The 20098-nt window shown below is 39.9% G+C and overlaps 1 protein-coding gene across 1 annotated transcript; it reads right to left on the reverse strand.

The window, feature by feature from the left end:
* Positions 1-5683: 5683 nt before the first annotated feature.
* LOC308706063 (sterile alpha motif domain-containing protein 3-like) lies at positions 5684-17315 on the reverse strand (the record flags this gene model as incomplete). The annotated part of the gene is made up of 11 exons (XM_081391448.1): positions 5684-5689; positions 8404-8526; positions 8682-8761; positions 8919-9081; positions 9302-9508; positions 10715-10879; positions 11496-11583; positions 11762-11920; positions 12110-12176; positions 15828-16037; positions 17222-17315. The coding sequence occupies 11 exons, from the start codon at positions 17313-17315 to the stop codon at positions 5684-5686; spliced, it is 1362 nt and encodes a 453-aa protein (XP_081247574.1).
* Positions 17316-20098: the final 2783 nt, after the last annotated feature.

The raw sequence follows: 20098 nt of genomic DNA on the forward strand, positions 1-20098 counted from the left end.
TACAGTGATTTTATTTTTGTAAAACACTTTTAGTTTGGAAAGCCAATATGCGGATGGGGCGTAAACGCTCCAACAGCATCATGCATATTTAGTAGTTCACACCTGGTGAGACCATGTCCCTGCATACTTAATGAGCCATTCATTCAGGTGTGTCACCTATAGCTAACTTAAATATACAAGCTTCATAAAAATGATCATTCTAGGAGAAAATTTCAGATGGCATTTAGAGGCTTTTGCATCTGAACTCTTCATATATACACACACATATATATATATGCATGCACATACATACTTTATAATCTTTTCAAAACTAGTCAACGTCTTTCAGAACTAAAGTATACATTTTATCATACGTATTTCAAAGTAAAGGATTCATTAGTTAGTTGATGACTTTATTTTTGACAAAATACATACAGTACTGTATATATTCTTCATCTCAGTATAGCAATAGAGTTTGCTAAAAGCTGTTCATTCAATACAGCAGTATTTGAAAATTGATCATATTTTGTAAAATTACATTTATATTTGCATTTATGTCAAAACCTAGACACTTTTAAACATCAAAAGGACATTTATTAATATGTATTCGTGTCAAAATGACAAATAAACAGATTTTCCTATTCAATTTTGCATGGAAACGCTTCCAAGACGCTTGCGTGTCGCGTGAAAAATAGGCGTTGGTTCTATTTCTAGAATGCACGCGTTTTCCACGCGGCTCGTGCCGCGCCTGAGACGTGCGTCTCACACAGGCAGTGTGCAAACTCTAAACTGTTAACATGGGAGCCGAAATAAAAACGGACACGCCACGCAGCTGAGACGCTTACGCCACGCATCCAGTGTTTCACCGGCCTTGATCCAGCGGATGTGGGCGTTTCACAGGTTTGTATGGATCGCCTCACATTTGCGTTTGAACAGCACGGTCTCCGTAGGCGGAGTCACATTAAAACTTAATTAGCTGAGATGAGAACGACTGACATCTCTCTCTTTACATACATATTATATAAACTGTGAATATTTGTTTTTTATAAAAATTACTTCATTTAAAAGAAGAGAACTCAAGCTTCATGCCTGTGTGTCTGTATGCCTGTTTGACTGAGTATTCGCTGAGTTACAGTTCATTTTCGGACGCGTTTCAGAATTGACTTCACTGACGGAGAGTAAGCAGAACTCGCATCATGTTTATTTTTCTTTATTTAGCGAAAAGCACAACACTTTGTTTTTATTATGAGCACACACACAAAACAAAACACAACAGGATTGATTGATGTATAACAAGCATATAAGATAAAAATTAAATTTTTTTTTTTTTGCACTCATACGGAAAAAAACGAGCCTATCGCGCCGGCGGGTTAAAATAGTGACTAAAGGGTTTGTGAACCCAAGCAAATAATTGAGTCATTATTTACTCACCTTCATGTTGTTTGATCCCTTTGTTTTTTGTTTTGTTTTCCTGAACACAAAAGGTGATTTTGGTCAGGTTTGTACTGTTGGTTTAATGCTCCCTGATCTGCAATTACTGCTGCCTGGATTTCACACAGTCTGATATCATTGTTTGCCACAACCATATCTACAATGGCATACTCCTCTTCAACACTAAAGATCTTTCCTCTGCCACCAGTGTGTGGTAGTGTGTGGATTCTATAAAGTAAAAGCAAAAAGCATGTTAAAATTGACATTATGACAGTCACATAAATGGGATTGATGAAACATCTGCATTACTGTAGACAGTTTGTTCTGCTAACTGGGCAACAGTAAAGCTGAAATACACAGTGGTAGACAGTAACACTGTGACTTACCTGTTCTCATTCCGAAAAAGCCTGACAATAGATGCCACAGTGCTCCGACTCAGAATGAGACCCTTTGTCCAGCCTCTCTAAAGGACAAGCCATGATTGATGACATGGTCAATAATTGTTGGTCAAATTTCATTTGAAACTCCTCTTCCTCGGGCCCCTCTGCCATGGCCTCTCGCTCTCCTTCCATGCCTTTGGCCCTTTGATCCATACTTGCAAATAGCAACACAGAGATGGCATCTTTTATGGATGGATGAGGACTGATTGCTGATTGAAGAGTTGTGCAAACAAGTTTCACACAGGTGCATTAGAGATGTGAATAGATTTTTCCTTTTGTTCAACACAGTGAATCCAATAGAGTTTGGGGTCTTTCAATGAGATCTGTGGTAACTGTTTTGACATAGGGTGTGAAAAATGTGTGAAACAAATTAAAAAGTGTTAAAACATTTGCAAGAGAAGACTTCTGCTGTGCTAAGAATGTGATGATGAAGATCAAGTGGATCCTAGTTTCATTTAGCAGTCTTGCTCGTGAGAGGAGATTTTCCAATGTGGAAAATGTGAAGCCTGAGATCAGATTTTGTTGTTCATCTTAAATGATGGATGTTCTGTCCATGATAAAGCAATGAAGCGCAGTTGACATGTCAAGTCAAGTGAAGTCAAGTCACCTTCATTTATTTAGGGCTTTTAACAATGTATTATTTCAAAGCAGTTTTACAGTGATAATAGGAAATTAAAGTACACTCTCAGAAATAAAGGTACAGAAAAGACAAAAAAAAGGTACAAATGCTCGTCGCTGGGGCAGTACCACCAAGGGGAACAAACTTGTACCATATTAATGGGTACAAAGAAGTACCCCTACAGTTTGTGCCTTTTAGGTACAAATATGTACCTTCTAGGGTACAAATGGCTCGTCGCTGAGGTGGTACCCCCGAGGTACAGCAATGGTACCCTTACCATAGGTACAGAGTTGTACCCTTTTATACTGTACCTTTTGAGAGACAATTTGGTACCTTAGCAATACATTTGTACCTTAATCCACTGGTACAAAAAGGTACCCAATTAGATGGTACCAATTTGTTCTCGTTAGGGGTACCACCCCAGCGACGATGCCATTGTACCTATAAAGTGGCAAAAATGTCCTTGATTAATAGAAAAGAATGAGAGCAAAAGAAAGCAATGTTTTGTTTTCCCACAATCAATGATTTAAAAGAAGTTAAACTGTAAAAATTAAAATACTGGAAAGAGAATAACGACCGCACACCACAATCTTCGTTTGCAATAAACTTTAATAAACAAAGTTTTTCACTTAAGCAACTTTAGAGAATCACTTTATGAATGCATTAATTACTGCAGAATCACTTTATGAACGCATTACTTACTGCAGTGCAAGAACATAACATAACATAACATAACATAACATAACATAACATAACATAACATAACATAACATAACATAACATAACATAACATAACATAACGCTTTAAACTACTATGAGCTACTGTGAGTGTTCATTGTATGCTTAACGGATTATTTCTCCCCAAAATGAAAATTTCCTAATAATTTTCTCACCCCAATGCCATCCAAGATATCCAGCTGTGATCTCGTACAGCCCGTTTAAACACTTCAAAGACTCTTGAAACTGCATTGATTTGGACTTAAAAACGATGGTAACCAATGAAGTCAATTGGTAGAAAAAAAATCCAGAAATGTTTTCCTCAAAAAACAAAATTTCTCTCCCACTGAGGAAAGAAAGACATGGATATCTTGGATGGAATTGGGGTGAGTAAATTACACTGCTCAAAAAATATAGGGAACACTTAAACAAAATGTAACTCCAAGTCAATCACACTTCTGTGGAATCAAACTGTCCATTTAGGATGCAACACTGATTAACAATCAATTTCACATGCTGTTGGGCAAATGGAATAGACAACAGGTGGAAATTATAGGCAATTAGCAAGACACCCCCAATAAAGGAGTGGTTCTGCAGGTGGTGACCACAGACCACTTCTCAGCTCCTGTGCTTCCTGGCTGATGTTTTGGTCACTCTTGAATGCTGGCGGTGCTTTCACTCTAGTGGTAGCATGAGACGGAGTCTACAACCCACGCGAGTGGCTCAGGTAGTGCAGCTCATCCACGACGGCACATCAATGCAAGCTGTGGCAAGAAGGTTTGCTGTGTCTGTCAGCGTAGTGTCCAGAGCATGGAGGCGCTACCAGGAGACAGGCCAGGACATCAGGAGACGTGGAGGAGGCCGTAGGAGGGCAACAACCCAGCAGCAGTACACGCTACCTCCGCCTTTGTGCAAGGAGGAGCACTGCCAGAGCCCTGCCAAATGACCTCCAGCAGGCCACATGTGCATGTGTCTGCTCAAACAGATAGAAACCGACTCCATGAGGGTGGTACGAGGGCCCGACGTCCACATGTGGGGGTTGTGCTTACAGCCCAGCACCGCGCAGGACGTTTGGCATTTGCCAGAGAACACCCAAGATTGGCAAATTCGTCACTGGCGCCCTGTGCTCTTCACAGATGAAAGCAGGTTCACACTGAGCACATGTGACAGTCTGGAAACGCCGTGGAGAACGTTCTGCTGCCTGCAACATCTGTGAAGAGCACAGGTGCTTTCACAGTGCTTTTCACAATTCGCCACTGGCGCCCTGTGCTCTTCACAGATGTTGCAGGCAGCAGAACGTTCTTCACGGCGTCTCCAGACTCTGTCACGTCGGTCACATATGCGCCCTGTGATCTTCACAGATGAAGGTTCACACTGAGCATGTGAAAGAGTCTGGAGACGCCGTGGAGAACGTTCTGCTGCCTGCAACATCTGTGAAGAGCACAGGGCGCCAGTGGCGAATTGTGAAAAGCATTGTGAAAAGCACTGTGAAAGCACCTGTGCTCTTCACAGATGTTGCAGGCAGCAGAACGTTCTCCACGGCGTCTCCAGACTCTTTCACATGCTCAGTGTGAACCTTCTTCATCTGTGAAGATCACAGGGCGCATATGTGACCGACGTGACAGAGTCTGGAGACGCCGTGGAGAACGTTCTGCTGCCTGCAACATCTGTGAAGAGCACAGGGCGCCAGTGGCGAATTGTGAAAAGCACTGTGAAAGCACCTGCTTTCATCTGTGAAGAGCACAGGGCGCCAGTGACGAATTTGCCAATCTTGGGTGTTCTCTGGCAAATGCCAAACGTCCTGCGCGGTGCTGGGCTGTAAGCACAACCCCCACATGTGGACGTCGGGCCCTCGTACCACCCTCATGGAGTCGGTTTCTGACTGTTTGAGCAGACACATGCACATGTGGCCTGCTGGAGGTCATTTGGCAGGGCTCTGGCAGTGCTCCTCCTTGCACAAAGGCGGAGGTAGCGTGTACTGCTGCTGGGTTGTTGCCCTCCTACGGCCTCCTCCACGTCTCCTGATGTCCTGGCCTGTCTCCTGGTAGCGCCTCCATGCTCTGGACTCTACGCTGACAGACACAGCAAACCTTCTTGCCACAGCTTGCATTGATGTGCCGTCGTGGATGAGCTGCACTACCTGAGCCACTCGCGTGGGTTGTAGACTCCGTCTCATGCTACCACTAGAGTGAAAGCACCGCCAGCATTCAAGAGTGACCAAAACATCAGCCAGGAAGCACAGGAGCTGAGAAGTGGTCTGTGGTCACCACCTGCAGAACCACTCCTTTATTGGGGGTGTCTTGCTAATTGCCTATAATTTCCACCTGTTGTCTATTCCATTTGCCCAACAGCATGTGAAATTGATTGTCAATCAGTGTTGCTTCCTAAGTGGACAGTTTGATTCCACAGAAGTGTGATTGACTTGGAGTTACATTGTGTTTAAGTGTTCCCTATATTTTTTGAGCAGTGTATTAGGAAATTTTCATTTTGGGGTGAACTAATCCTTTAAAGAGAAAGACAACATCAAAAGATTAGTCAATTCATGAAAGTGCTAAAATATTTGTACAATAATTCTTACACACAGTATTTCATTGCCACAAAGATATCACCATCAACTGTATATATATCAAGGGCATTAAAATCTAGCTCTGCCCCAGGCTGTATCACAGTCCATTCCAGGTCAAATTTGACTGAATAAGCATAAAAGTGCTGGCTAAAATACTTTGGATATATCAGTTTTCCACAAAAAACCCATGTAGTTTCCACATTAAAAATGTATTTCATTTGGAAAAAAAGAGGAATTCTCTCACCATGCAACACATCCAAAACAAAAACATCTTGTGTGGCATACTTGACATTGTTAACGGTTACTTCTGAAACACGTTGAATAACTTTATCTTCACTAAAAGAAACATCAGTAAAATATTGCTCTAGAGCACACTGGAGAGTAAGTGGTAAAGAACAAAATGGAGTGCTAGTACTGCTTCTTGGTACCTTCTCAAAATCATCTAAGAAATTATTTGAAGAAAACTCCCAGCATTGTTTTAACTGGTGACGGTTGCTCAGAGTGGAAGCTATATTAATGAAATTACGACAATTACTTGCAATATTCTTAAAATATTGGTGTTTGCCTTCAAACCTCATGCACCAGAGAGAACGAAGAGGCCCAAACATTGAAATTAATCTAGAATAATGAATTAAATAATGGCACTTCGGTGTAATAACATTTCCAAATACAGCTTTCAACTCTGTCAAAAATTCTTGCACAAGTACATCTAAAAGAGGAAGGTTCTCTCTTCTCACCGTTGGAGCTAGAACAATATCTACAATTTCTCGGCACAACAGGTACACACGCCAATATTGACACTCAGGAGGTATACGATGTGCGATCAAAAAAGGAATAAGTCTAAAAAGGCACCATTTCTGAGATGCCGAGCCCACAATGCCTCCTTTTTGTAGTAATCTTTCAGACAACTGTACTGGCTTATTTGCTCTATCATTTTGACCTATTGTCATTCTCTGCAGCTCTTCGTTCACCTCTTGTATGCTAATATGTTTCTCTTTATGAGCTTGGCACAGGACAAGTTTCAAAACTAAAGGTATGACACCCTCTAACATGTCATGCATTATGTCTGGAGGTAAGGACTTCGTAACATCAAAATAAGGAAGCACATTAAACGGACAACTACACTGTACCCCATATGTTACTCTACTGTCAGGATTTTGCTGGATACATTCCAGGTGATACCGGTGAATGTCAGATGTTCTTAAAACATAACTATCTTCCTGAAATTTCTCTTTTATATCTGTATATGTTCCCATACAATGTCTACAAACTCTTCCTGAGTTAAATGACATACTGTATCCTCCAATCATGTGAGCTGAAAGGTTATCACCTGAAATGGTAGCTAGGGCTGCATGGACATTCTGCTCAACCCCACCAACAGTGAGGGTGAACCCATCTGTTGAGAGCACTTTAAGATCATCTAGCAGTGGCTTTAGGATAACTTCTAAGCCACACTCCTTTAAATAGGAATAGCGCACCAGTAATGCTAAATGAATATGCTTCACTTGAGACCTGTACCTTCCATGTACATTACCTACAGTGTAGTAGAAGGCGCACAGTTTGTGTTTTGTTTTCTTTGATCCCAAAGGATTTACTACCTCAAATTCATCCTCATAAAAATGCAGTCGTAATGCATTTGGATATTCTCTAAAGAAAGGATGCTCTTTATAGTACAATCCATCACTAAAGTCAGTTAAGACCTGTTCATCTTCAATATTTACAGACACTATGTCATCCCATACATCCTCATGAGAACAATATTTTTTTAAAACATCAGAAATGGGAACATAGGAGAAGCTACCTATTTTATGTCCTGTAGACCCTCTTAAAGTGTATTGAACTGGTTCAGTCAAGTCTAACATTGACTTACAGTATTCTTTCAATTTGAACTGAGAAGAGAACTCTTTTGATGCTTCCTCAAAAAAATCATTGGACTGTAAAACCTGCTGAAGTTCAGGACATCCTTTGACATCAAAACCATTTTCTTTAAGATGATAAGATACAAATTCATCGTAATTCTCCTTAAAAAAACAAAATAAAAAGTTTACATCACTAAGAATTTCCTGCTGAACTGATTCTGGTAAATTGTTTTTTTCCCTGCATTTTAGGATGAAGCTACAAAGATTATTTTTAAAGTTATATAAAAGTGTGTCCATACAAGGGGGGGTTTGGACATCTGCATCATCACACATAACATGCTCATGTTCATCTTCAGAAGCAGGGTTTTCACTAGCAGGCTCCTCACTAGCAGGCTCCTCACTAGCAGGTAAAATACAAGCTCTATGTTTTCTATAAACATGACATCTGAAAGATGGGTAACTAGAAAAAGTGGATTGGCAGTCATTGAGTCCACATGTGATCGAGAAGCCTGCCTCATGGGCATGAGTTAGTCCCACATGTTGGACCAACTTCATAAGAGTGAAAGTTTTTCTTTGGCACTTAGGGCACTGGTGTAAACGTGGGTGTAAACGAGGCATTTAGAAGAGGTGGTTTATAACTCTGGTTACAGTCGTCGGCAGAGGCCGGTCTCCCTTCACATTAATTTTCGCAATACATCGCTGGAGAAATGTCAGAGTGTTCTTGTTTTTGGGTTGGTATTCAAGATTGAAAACAAAATATGAATAAAACGAGGAGATCATGGCTTCCTCTACCTTCATGCCTTCACACACCTCGACCCTGTCTACCTTCAGGGAACAGGAGCTTCGTCCCTCAAATGTGGACTTCCAGTCTTCTTGGGTCACCTGGACAATTGGGTATGGTGTGTTGTGTTCACCCTGAAGAATACAGCAAAGTAGACAGGGATGCAAACACATGTTTGGTAAAAGAAAAAGAGATAGTCGATCCGATCCGATCCTATCCTATCATTCCTTCCCCCCCCCCCCCAAAAAAGAAAAAAAATACAAAACACTAGAGTGCTAGAGATCCATACCTCTCCCATCATAATGTGATGATCCACACTCTCTTTAAAAATGATTGGCAGGAGGATTAGTGCCGCTCTGAAGTCCATTCCTAGAAGAGAATCATGAAAAATCGATACTTTATTCATCCTGAAGGAAATTTTAGGCATCCAGTAGCTTATACAAACACAAAATCTGATTATCATCTCAAAATGCACTTTGTCTACTGATTTGTGTGAGTACACTCATAATAAGCGTTTTGTAAGTACCTGGTAGATCCTCGGTAAGCGCTTCTTCTCTGGCCTCCAAGTACTGTTTGACTAGTGGAGATTTTCCTTGAGCCAGGGCAAGTACTTTGGGAACAATCTGGTTAAAGCCATCAGTGAAGCTAATGCTCGCTGTGGAGTGGATACGACCCACCTCCTCCAACAGCTGCAGAAAGACAAAGACAAGTAAGCACCTGACCATGAGGGAAAGGGGATTACAGAGTATTTTAACATGCTATGGGGGGGTTAAGAGAATGCGAAGTGGAGTATAATTCTAGACTATACTAGCTCTGTTTAAACAAACCATGTTTACAAAGTCAAGACTTATTTAAATGTTTTTATAAAGGTCTTGTTGTTCTAGGGTACATCTAACTTTTAACACTTACTCCTGAGGGTGTCTTTAAGAAGGGATATTTCTTCACAGTGTCCTCAACACTCATTCCTTCTGCAATCTCCTTTTGCCTCCATGCTAAAGTTCTCTGCATTAGGTCGCGTACAATCACAGTGTCTGGCTGCGCCTTGCTGTATTGTGTTTGCAGAATCTTAACATGACCAGCGATTGAAGATGCATCTTCCCCAAGAACATCAAGTTCCTATTGACCAAAATAGTAACAGAACAGAAAAATTAAAAAAAGGATCAGGCCAGGGGAGTGTGGGACAGAGACTGAGAGATCTGACTTCTGTATTCTAAGAGAGGGGGAAAAAAGAGAGGAGGAGAGGTGAGTGAAAGAAAGAGACAGGCAGGGGGGGGTATGTTTAGCTGAGACTAGGGCTGTTGCGATAACCGCAATATTGCAGTACCGCGCTACTGACAAGCCAACCGCAGAGGAATGCAAGTAATCGCAGCACACCGCAATATTCGCATTTTCTTTTTTCATAAGGCAATAATACCCTTCTTGTTTTGAACTTCGCTCACATATATTGAATGTTAAATAAGTTAATAATGATAACGAGACTTTTTTTATCATGGTGATTTGTACAGAGGCTTTGTGAATTTGCACTTAAGCCTAAATAGACCGACGAATGATCGACGGATTGCGTGCGATTACCTGCGTCTGTCTATGAGGTAAAGTCATATAGATTTGTGAAAAGGTTGCTGTGTCCAAGGAAAGCGAAATATGTTGAATATGTCCCTGGCATCAGTGACAGCGCTGGTCAGCATTCCACAGCGTGAGGAAGCCGCGGGAAACAAAAATCAGAAAGCCACACATTAAATCGCATCAGCTTCAGCGTTACCCATGCGACGCGGTAAGCTGAGCCTTGAAAAGTGGAGCTCAAAGTTAAAAATAAAGTAACACCTTGTTTCATCACTATCTTTAAATGAATCAGCGTTTTTGAACGTGTTCGTTGAACGAACGGTTATATGAATCAAAGACAGGCTGTTCCCACTGTAACTGCGTGCTGAGTGACAGCCTTTCAATGCGCAGATAGACACTGTTTAGTTTCGGTTACATTACTGAAAATGTACTAGTTTTTGTGCATGCTGACCACATCATAACACTTATTTATATAGCAACAAATAAATATAAATAAATCAAATAAATAAATCAAATAAATAAATAAATAAATAAATAAATAAATAAATAAATGGCACATCGCGCTATTGAGCCACTCAAAATTACCGCAAGGGAAATTCCTTCACCACGACAGCCCTAGCTGAGACAAGAAATTAGGTAAGGATACGACCTTACAGTTCGACCCTTACCACGGCTTGTGCACATGTGACTAATCAACTCCCCACCCCCTTTCCCTCCCTTGTTTGACAATCAAACAACAAAAATTATTTAAATCCAACTCACTGATCGTGGCTTGGTTCTCAGAGAGGTGTTTGCACTCTCAGCATCAGGTAGCTTGGACTTCGTTCCATGGGCAAACTTCTCTTTGATCAGTTTCACTTCATCATTTTGGACAAGTGGAGCACGTTCGGTCTTGAATTTGCGTTTCAGCGACATGTGCCAGGTATGCTTATTTCAACAACAAAAATAAATCCAAATTACTCAACAAAACCTCTCACTTTGGATGAACAAAGCTAGTCCCATGGAGTTACAATGGAAGCGTCCATACGCCAAAAGACCGTTTCACAGTTTATATGTGCAATATGACCACTCACCTGCAGCAGGTCGCGGAATCAAGGCTCAAATGTGTGTCCATATACAGTAGCCTATAGGCTATATTCACCAGCTCCACTACTTCCTGAAAGTAAAACTGCATCTACCATTTCCTGTCCTATACTATTGGAATAAGTGACCAGGGCATACCTGATTAATCAATTGTACAACTGACTGGATATTAACTAATTAATTATCCCACCTCATTGGTGGAGGTCTGGAGGAAGCTTTGAGGTAAACATTTGTGCTTTTATTCAGAGACCTGCTGCAGGTGAGTGGTCACATTGCTCCTATAAACGGGGAAACGGTCGATTGGCATATGGACGCTTCCATTGTCACTCCAGAGACTTAATACACACATATTAGGATGAAGGATAGGACTACAACAAAGCTAGCTAGACAACAATGACTTTCAGAGTTCATTCACATGGTTTAATATTTATCATGGAGTACATTAAGCAAAGCTACTTACATAGCCATTTCCCGTAACATCCTTCAGGAATGGGTATTTCCGGATTAATGCCTGGGCTACCTTGACATACTCTGTGTGAGTGGGATACCTAGAACAGAAACCAGTAAAAGTAAATGATTAGTGATAGATATAGCATCTGGATTGGATTGGTGAATGGACAAGTCCAGCAGAAACAGTGCCAACAAAAGACAGAATGAGCAGCAAGAGACAAAAAACAAGACACACAACACACACACGGGACAAAGAATACAGCCAGTAGTACTTACATAGTATACATGGCAACAGTCTCATGCAATACTCGTATTATTTTGTGCCTGTATTGTGGAACTCTCTGGACCTCCTCTTTGGCATCCAGTTTTGCTTGAAGCTCTTTAGGGAATGATGGGAGGACATAAACATCAGGCAGTCTCCCAAAGGACTGAGAACTAGTTTTACAAGAAAAAATAAAGACAATTTACGTCTGTTAGTTCGTTATAGTAAGTACTACGGTAGCCGAGAGGCCCTCACGGCCACTTTAAAGTACAATGATTTGTTTCGATTTCTTTAAAACAGGTAAGTATAAGAGCTTAATAAAAGAGAGTTGGTGTTGCAGTTGAATGAAACTCAACACTTACCTCGTAGCAGCATCAACATCTAGCACTTGAAATGTAATAGTGTGGATCTCCTCTGTGTCCATGTCCTCTGTAAGAATAAATAATTATATTGCCTTCATATAGCAGAGATACAATTAAATTAAATATCTATATTGTAATTATAAAATTACATTTAAAAAATATTAAATAACTCGTTTCATGAAATTAGATTTTGGTCATCCTAACCAGAATTGTTAAAGGTTAGCAAATGTTAACATGATTGATAATGTCAATGGCATGCAATTATTATTATTTTATTTTAAGGGGAAGGAATGGTCAAAAAGAAGAATTTTTTCAAATGAATTTAAAAAACAATGAATTGTAAGTTCTGTCATATTTTTCAATTACTACTACTACTGATTTAGTTTTTTTCCCCATGGTATCGATATTGAGGTATTTAGTCTGGTATCATATCGAAGTCACAATTTTGGTATTGTGACAACACTACTTCATAAATCACCTTTCCATTAGGGCTGGGCGATATATGGCCAAAAAAAATAAAAAATCAGTCGATATCGATAATTATCACGATAAAAGTCAAATCTTTATTTCTTTCAAGTTTAAGGCAGATTTTTGCTCCTAAGTGACAGTTGTAGAAACCAGAGCGTTAATTGTGGTTTTAAACTACTCTATTGTCAGAACATATCATATCATTTTTTTTTTTTATGTAATACTGACTTTTCTGATTCTGAGTTTTATTTAACTTAACCATTGGTCATCCAGTATCACGCATTTAGATCATGACTACCACAGATGAAACCAGGCATAGCCTGTAGCACCTCACTATCATGGCAAAATGTAACATTATGGTTTCTACATACCTGCCAACCTTGAAATTATTTTTTGCGTACCGACGGGGTGGGGGGGGGGGGGTGGGGGTGTGGACGACGACGGCGACGACGACACACATGCATTATATTGCATTGCATAAAATGTGTGCTGGTCAACTAGTCTAAAATTAAGAAACCACTATAAAACTGTAAAAAAAAAAAAGATAGGCTACTTAATTTATTATTCCAATATCCAAATATGATACTAAATAACACAGGGAAAAGGGCTTCTATTTGTGACGTGGTCTTTGCATTTGAACATTGCGCATTTTAAACAGGACACGCATTAGCTGAATAAATGTTAGCCAAAACATTATAGGAAACAGTTGACAATAAATAGACAGGAGTCCAATAATAGCATAACGAATCACTTATTCTAAAAAGAATATCAAGTATACCGGTAAGTTAGATACTTGAATACTTAAATCCGACATATAAGGGCTGTTAAAACGTTCGTCATTTAACGAATTTTAAAAACAAGGATGGATAATACAAAATGCTTTCTGGCATTTTCACAGAAAAAAAACAAAAAACAAAAACAAGCAAGAACAAAATTTAAACTTAGCCCGTCAAATTTAATTTTACAATTATCTTCTCTCTGTGCGCGCGTCCGTGTTTGTGAGAGAGCTCGCGCAGCACTGATACAACGGTACTTTTTAATCCATAACTAGCTAGTTTTCATACAAAATAAATATGTAACATAATTAGGTACTATAGTTATTATTAACACAATAACGTAACACATGAAGGCTACGTTTCTTAGCACTAGGGTGACCAGATGAGATTGGCTGAAATTCGGGACGGGACGGGACGGGACGGGGGGGGGGGGGGGGGGGGGGGTCGTTGTTTGGGGAGGTTTTGGGGTAGTCCTACTATGATATTAGACTACATAGCCTATAATAAAATGAATTTTCAAACCTGAACCAAACATATTTTTATTCAAAGATCAATAACAGTTTGTCATTAATATTTAGTCTGCCACAAAAAAACAATATTAAAATCATGAACTCAAATGTCATTGTGACCAAAAAAAAAAAAGACTGTTGTAACAGTGCGTAAATCAGACATTTCAGGCTATAGTAAAGTCTAACGCTAATAAGCCTTATGCCAAAATTATTATTATGACGAAATTGTCGGTCATTAAATAAGAAAACTAAATAATTGTGTAGATGATTTGCTTTGTGTAACCCAACATCAGACATTAGGCCGAAGTTTTTTTTTTTTGCACACAGTGCCGCGACCAATCAATCACTCCTTTCCTGCACATTCACTGTCCTCGCGGTTGCGGCAACTCGCGCTCGCTTATCAATGCATTTTAATTCGCGCCTACGGTATCTTTGTTGAACTTCAAAAAAAGAAAAAGAAAAAGATGCTGCAGCCAATAAGCAGCCGGCGGGGGCTGGCTGCAGGACGACTCAACCTCCACGGACAGTTTTTAATGTTTTATCAGACAATAACTACTCAAGAATTTGCTTTAGTATAATTTTCGGGACAATTAGGGCCGGATTCGGGATTCGGGACAACAGCTTAGATTTCGGGACTGTCCCGAATTTTTCGGGACGTCTGGTCACCCTACTTAGCACTGAGAATTAATTAATAAACGCCTGTTTCTCCAGACTCGCGCTTATCCGTAATCCACAAATGATCACATCACTTTCATAATCACGAAGCCATAGCGATTTCAAGTTTATTAAGATTTATTGTTCAGTATTTCTTGAGCATTTTATTATTTGCGTGGCTGAATGATGTCTTCCTCTTTTTCTGAGTGACCATGAAGAACGGAGTATTAGTAAAATAATCCATGCGATCCGTGTGATCATCGAATCCATAGTATTAGGTTAACTCAGTACAATATTTCAACTTTCCATATCGAGCCCAGCCCAGCCCGTTTACCTTCAGGAGTCAGATGTACAGTGACTACTGTAACGTTACTGTCCTCGCTTATGAAATCAGTCAGACTGCGGGCCGCGGGAGTAGAAGAAGGCGGATCGAGCGGGATTCTTTATTGGTGTCGATTTTCAGTCTCTTTTTAATGATAGGCCTTACGCATCTGTCAATCATCCCCGCTTGCTATTTGGGGAATGAATCCAGCGCTATGATTGGTCGAACTCTTCTTCTTTTGCTGTTGCTTGATTTGAGGACTGCGCGTGCAGAGGCGTCACCAGGTTTTTGCGTAGTTTAGACTAACAAATCGTACCAGCGTACTTTGATGTCAAAATGCGTATCCGCTACGCAAAATGCGTACAGGTTGGCAGGTCTGTTTCTATGGTATTTGTATGAAAAACAGTAGCCAGTAAATACATTAGCTTATATACTTATATACATTAAATAGCTTTATACATTAAATACTGTAATTATATTCCATTAGTCCTTTAATACATTGTCTACATTAATAATATAATACAATTCAATATGTATATCCCACTTTTCATGATGCAGTTAATATTACTAGGCTAATGTTACAGTAAATCCATGGTAAATGATGGGAATTTGTAGACGGAAAATGACTATCGTTGCGCAGTGTTTCTCCTGTTTGTCAGCGCTGTTTCATCTGCCTTTATATTGTGTTCCTTTTCACTGGATTTCGTGACCGAGACCGATCAGAGTAAACGCATCGGCTCTACTGAGCTCACGCTGCCGTTTGGACATTGAGCCGAGCGGATAAATGGTCCGTGTGGCGCGCGGTTCAAATGAGTTTCGTTACGCTTTTGGAACGCAAAAACGTTATCGAACATTTATCGACCTCTTGATATCGTTTTATCGAGAAAAATTATATCACGATAATTATCGCTATCGTTTTATCGCCCAGCCCTACTCTCCATTAATAACATTGAAGTGCTGTGGGGTGGGGGGGGGGGGGGGGGGGCTACCTGTGCTGTGAGTAGCCGTTACGGGACAGTCTCTACCCATGTTGGGTTGTGTGTTCCTTTGAGTGGGACAGGCCTCTCTGTGTCCAGGCTCTTGCATCTTTCGTACTATTTGAAGGAACTTGGCCTGCTTTTTGAACGAGCCTTTAAATAGATGGTCCAGCATTGAGTCAGTTAAGCCCAGGTGTACCGTCTCTCCATCCACTTCATTTTCTATTAAGTAAAAAGTAAATTTTCTATTAATAAATAGCACATTGGAATTTGATCATTACTCATGCATTATGGGTATATACACAGTAACTGGTTGTCCACATTTCAGAAATTCCCACAGATTTCATTTGTTCCGTAGAGCAGTGTTTCTCAAATATTGGTAGTGTACCCCTAGGGATACTTTGGAGTACGTGAATTTTTTTGCAAAAATACTGATTTAAAAATACATCATGCATAATTCCTACAATAATTATACTATATTAATGAATGAATTAAGTGATGGATTCTACATTTGAAAAAAAAAAACATTTAAATGTTTTTTTTTGTTTTTGTTTAAAAAGGCTGTTTGTATTCTTCCTCTTTAAAAAAAGTCCTACCAAAAATGTTTTGCACTGGTTAGGGGATACTTGGCTTAAAAAAGCAATTCAAAGGGGGTAAGTTACAATGTTGAAAAACGTTTAAGAAACACTGCTATAGAGAAGACCCGGGAATAGGCTAGTTGCGCGTGGCCGCCATTTTGGATTTCGGATCAGCGAGTGTGTCGCATTACGCCGGTGCATTTAATTGCCACTCGCTCGTGTGATAGTAATATGGATCTTAGAAGTATTTTAAGTGATAATTGATTCTATAAACAACTATAAAAGATACATTTCGGCTTTATCCGGCTACCTGCACCGGGCGTAACGCGAAACTGGAAGTGTCTAACCGCACACTCGCTGATCCGATGTCCAAAATGGCGGCCACATGCAACTAGTCTATTCTAACGTGCACAACATAGCCGCCATCTTCTAACGTTAAACTGAGTTCCACGTGCACAAATGGAATCGAACATCATCCAACATCTTCAACATATAAATATACAATACCCGTACACTAAACACCTACATAATTGATTATCTACATAGCTGCAGCACTATTTGGACATCAACTTAACTTTAACTCAACTTTTCTGTATGAGGAACTCGAGCTAACGAGCCAACTCTAAGCTGGCAAACGTTAGCTAGGTCAGCTAATATTATGCTTTTTTCTTTACAATCTTTACAACTAGCTAACGAACGTTAGTGGAAACTTACAAATAAGTCCCGATATAAATGTTAGTTCGATCTAACTGTAGCTAACGTGCAGCCAACTTTAATCAGCAAGTGTCACTTAAATGTAACTTTACGTTAGCTAACGACAGTACTCACCTCTGAATTTCTGCACTTCAATCTCTGTCATAGTTAAACCATCTTCTTTTAAAGTTTGGATCAGCTCATCTGATGATAAAGTTGGCAGGGCCATTGTTGAGCTGCAAAGGGTCCTGCAGGCTCCAGCGACTGACAGTGAGTGAAAGAAAGAGGCGTCAAGTGACCGCTGACGTAGAACGCGAATAACGGCGCGAAAAAAACAGCCAGTCATAATATTAGACAGACCAACAACAGGACAATTTTAACAATTTTCGCCATCTTATTCATCACTAAATTCACTTATGAGAACGTTTTAGGCGAGAAAAGAACTGTTTAGATTTCGAATATAGGCAGTCTTGTGAAAATTGATGCCAAATTGACAATTTGCTTAAAAGTTTTCGGAGTTGAGAAGCTCAATGTGAGGTGACAGCCAGCAGGCGCCTGCCCCAGCCGCTAGCTCGTCGCTCGGCCAGTCCTGCTCAGAGACCCCGCTGTGAGCTGGAGGTCTCGCAGACCGGTCTCGTCAATAAAAGGCTTTTATTTCGCCGCTGAAGATTAGTTTGTTTACATGCTGCTCTTGTAAACACTCAAATTCCATTCATGCCATTGACATCCAAGTTCACCCTACATACTCATGACGTCACATACATACTCACTATCAGTGAAACAGCATGAAATAAACTTATCACAGAATTAATGAATAAAGGAAAACATAAAACATGCAGAATAACACTATACTCGGTACTTTATCTCCACATTTTTATCTCTGCATAACTCGCGGCGCGCGCGCGCTAATCACACCAGGTTTGCTAACAATGTTCGCAGCACAGATCGTTAACACTATAGTTTACAGACTCAACAGTCTCATATACATAAGAAATAATACAATTAACAGTCCTTCTTATGAAGATCTAAAACAATGATGGTGTACATTTTATACATTCGTTACCTGTAAAGGATGATATTAATTAATGATGCGACCATCAGCTTTGCTTTATCTTGAATGAAACGTATCGCGAGAAGAACTCCTTCTCTAAATGCACGCAAGCCGCGCCCACGCACACACAACCAAGCACACACATCTATCTTAACTATAATAATATATTATTGAATTAATTCGAACCAATAGAACCCACAATATATGCAACAATTATTTAAATGAAAACAATAATGATAATAATTATAAAAATCGAGTATAAATCTGTAAATAATCCCTTAGCAGAAACGAATGAAAATACTTACGAAACTTGATAGTGATAATAATTATGCACTTATCACAGAGGATTATTCAGCATACCACATTTACAAATTATGACAAAGGCTCTATCAGTCTTAGAAAAGGCACACATAAGTAGCTGCTACCCCAGAGGATTGTGTACCCTGTAACTTGAAAAGTACTTCTTAGTACCCCACATGAAGTGTACCCTTTGACTTGAATAAGGTACTTTTTTGTACCCTGCAGGATGTGTACCCAAAAGGTACTTCTAAGTACCCAATGGGAACACGATAGGACCTTTAATGGTACATTTGTGAATGTTGTACCTTAACTATTACTTTATATGACAATGTACCTTTTCAAAGGGTACATATATACCTTTCACCATGCATATTTCATTGTGTACCCCTTTTCTTTGGAAAGGTACTTTTTGGTACTCAGCTGAATACATGTTTGTTCCTTTGCTGGCACATTTGTGAAATTTGTACCTTAAAGTACTTAATTGTACCCTCACTGTACCTTTATTTCTGAGAGTGTAACAGAGATTATTTTGGCTTTACAGCAGCTCTTGAATAAAGTTATTGTCCAGCTAAAGTTAGTTTTGATTGATTCACTTCCATTGCAAAGATCAATAGTTGTTATCTTAGGGGCGCTAACAGTGTTTTAACTGAAAACCGAAAACTTTTAATGTGTTCTGGCTGTTTCATCAGCACGACAACAGCGCCAGGTGGCTCAAGAATGCAAACTTTGAAATAGGTTCCAAGGTGCAAGTTTTGAACAATTTTGAAAACGTTATCATCTCTGTGCAAACCTCAAAAATGTGAATCTGTGAAAACGGTGCCAGCTTGCACATGCATATTACGTGCTCAGTCTATAGGTATGCACATTTAAATATACATGTGCGTAGTCTTTCTTTACCAACCGACCTCACCAAATTACCTGTCTGGCCCTCATAATACAGTGTCTTTAGTTGCTTCTGCGTATCCATGTGAACTGAAATCATTTTGATAATGTTTTATCTGTACAGAGGTAAAGGGAAGGGAAGGAGGCCTTCACAAGGAAGAGACTAGTTGACACTTCAGGCCTGCGTTGTCGTCGTGTTCAGGCGCAGGTCCTTCAGCAGATCTGGATACGGCCTGGATCTGGCAGACTACGGTAAACCTCGGGATAAACAGAGAGACTAATATTAGCGTAGACGCCATTCTTCTTATGATGTTACGAGTACATCAGGTGTTATCTACCACCAGCAGTCGATTTTGATATTCTAGGTATTATCCACTGGCCAGAATTTTGAGATCGCAATAGACGTGAAGGACTATATTGTGTTAAGAGCTTGCTCAAGTATTGCGGAGCTAAACCATTTAGTGCTTTGTAAGTAATCAGCAATATTTAAAAATGTATACAATGTTTAATAGGGAGCCAAAGCAGTTATAGCGAATATGCAAGAATCATGATTCTGTTTTCCCTGCACACAAAACTCCAGAAGCCTTGTCATTATAAATTTTGGGAAAACTTTTAACGTTTAACCTGTAAATGTAACTCACAGCCTTGGCGCCGCTAGGTCTGCGCTTGTGTCAACTTTTACGGCTCCCCCGATACTTTATAGCACCCTAGACACACTCCAGAACAACACTTCTCCAGGCTTCACAGGCCTCAAAGAATTCCAAACACCCTTTCCCTCA

Source organism: Scardinius erythrophthalmus (genome assembly GCF_964197995.2).
Source record: "Scardinius erythrophthalmus genome assembly, chromosome: 17".
NCBI classification, from domain to species: domain Eukaryota; kingdom Metazoa; phylum Chordata; class Actinopteri; order Cypriniformes; family Leuciscidae; genus Scardinius; species Scardinius erythrophthalmus.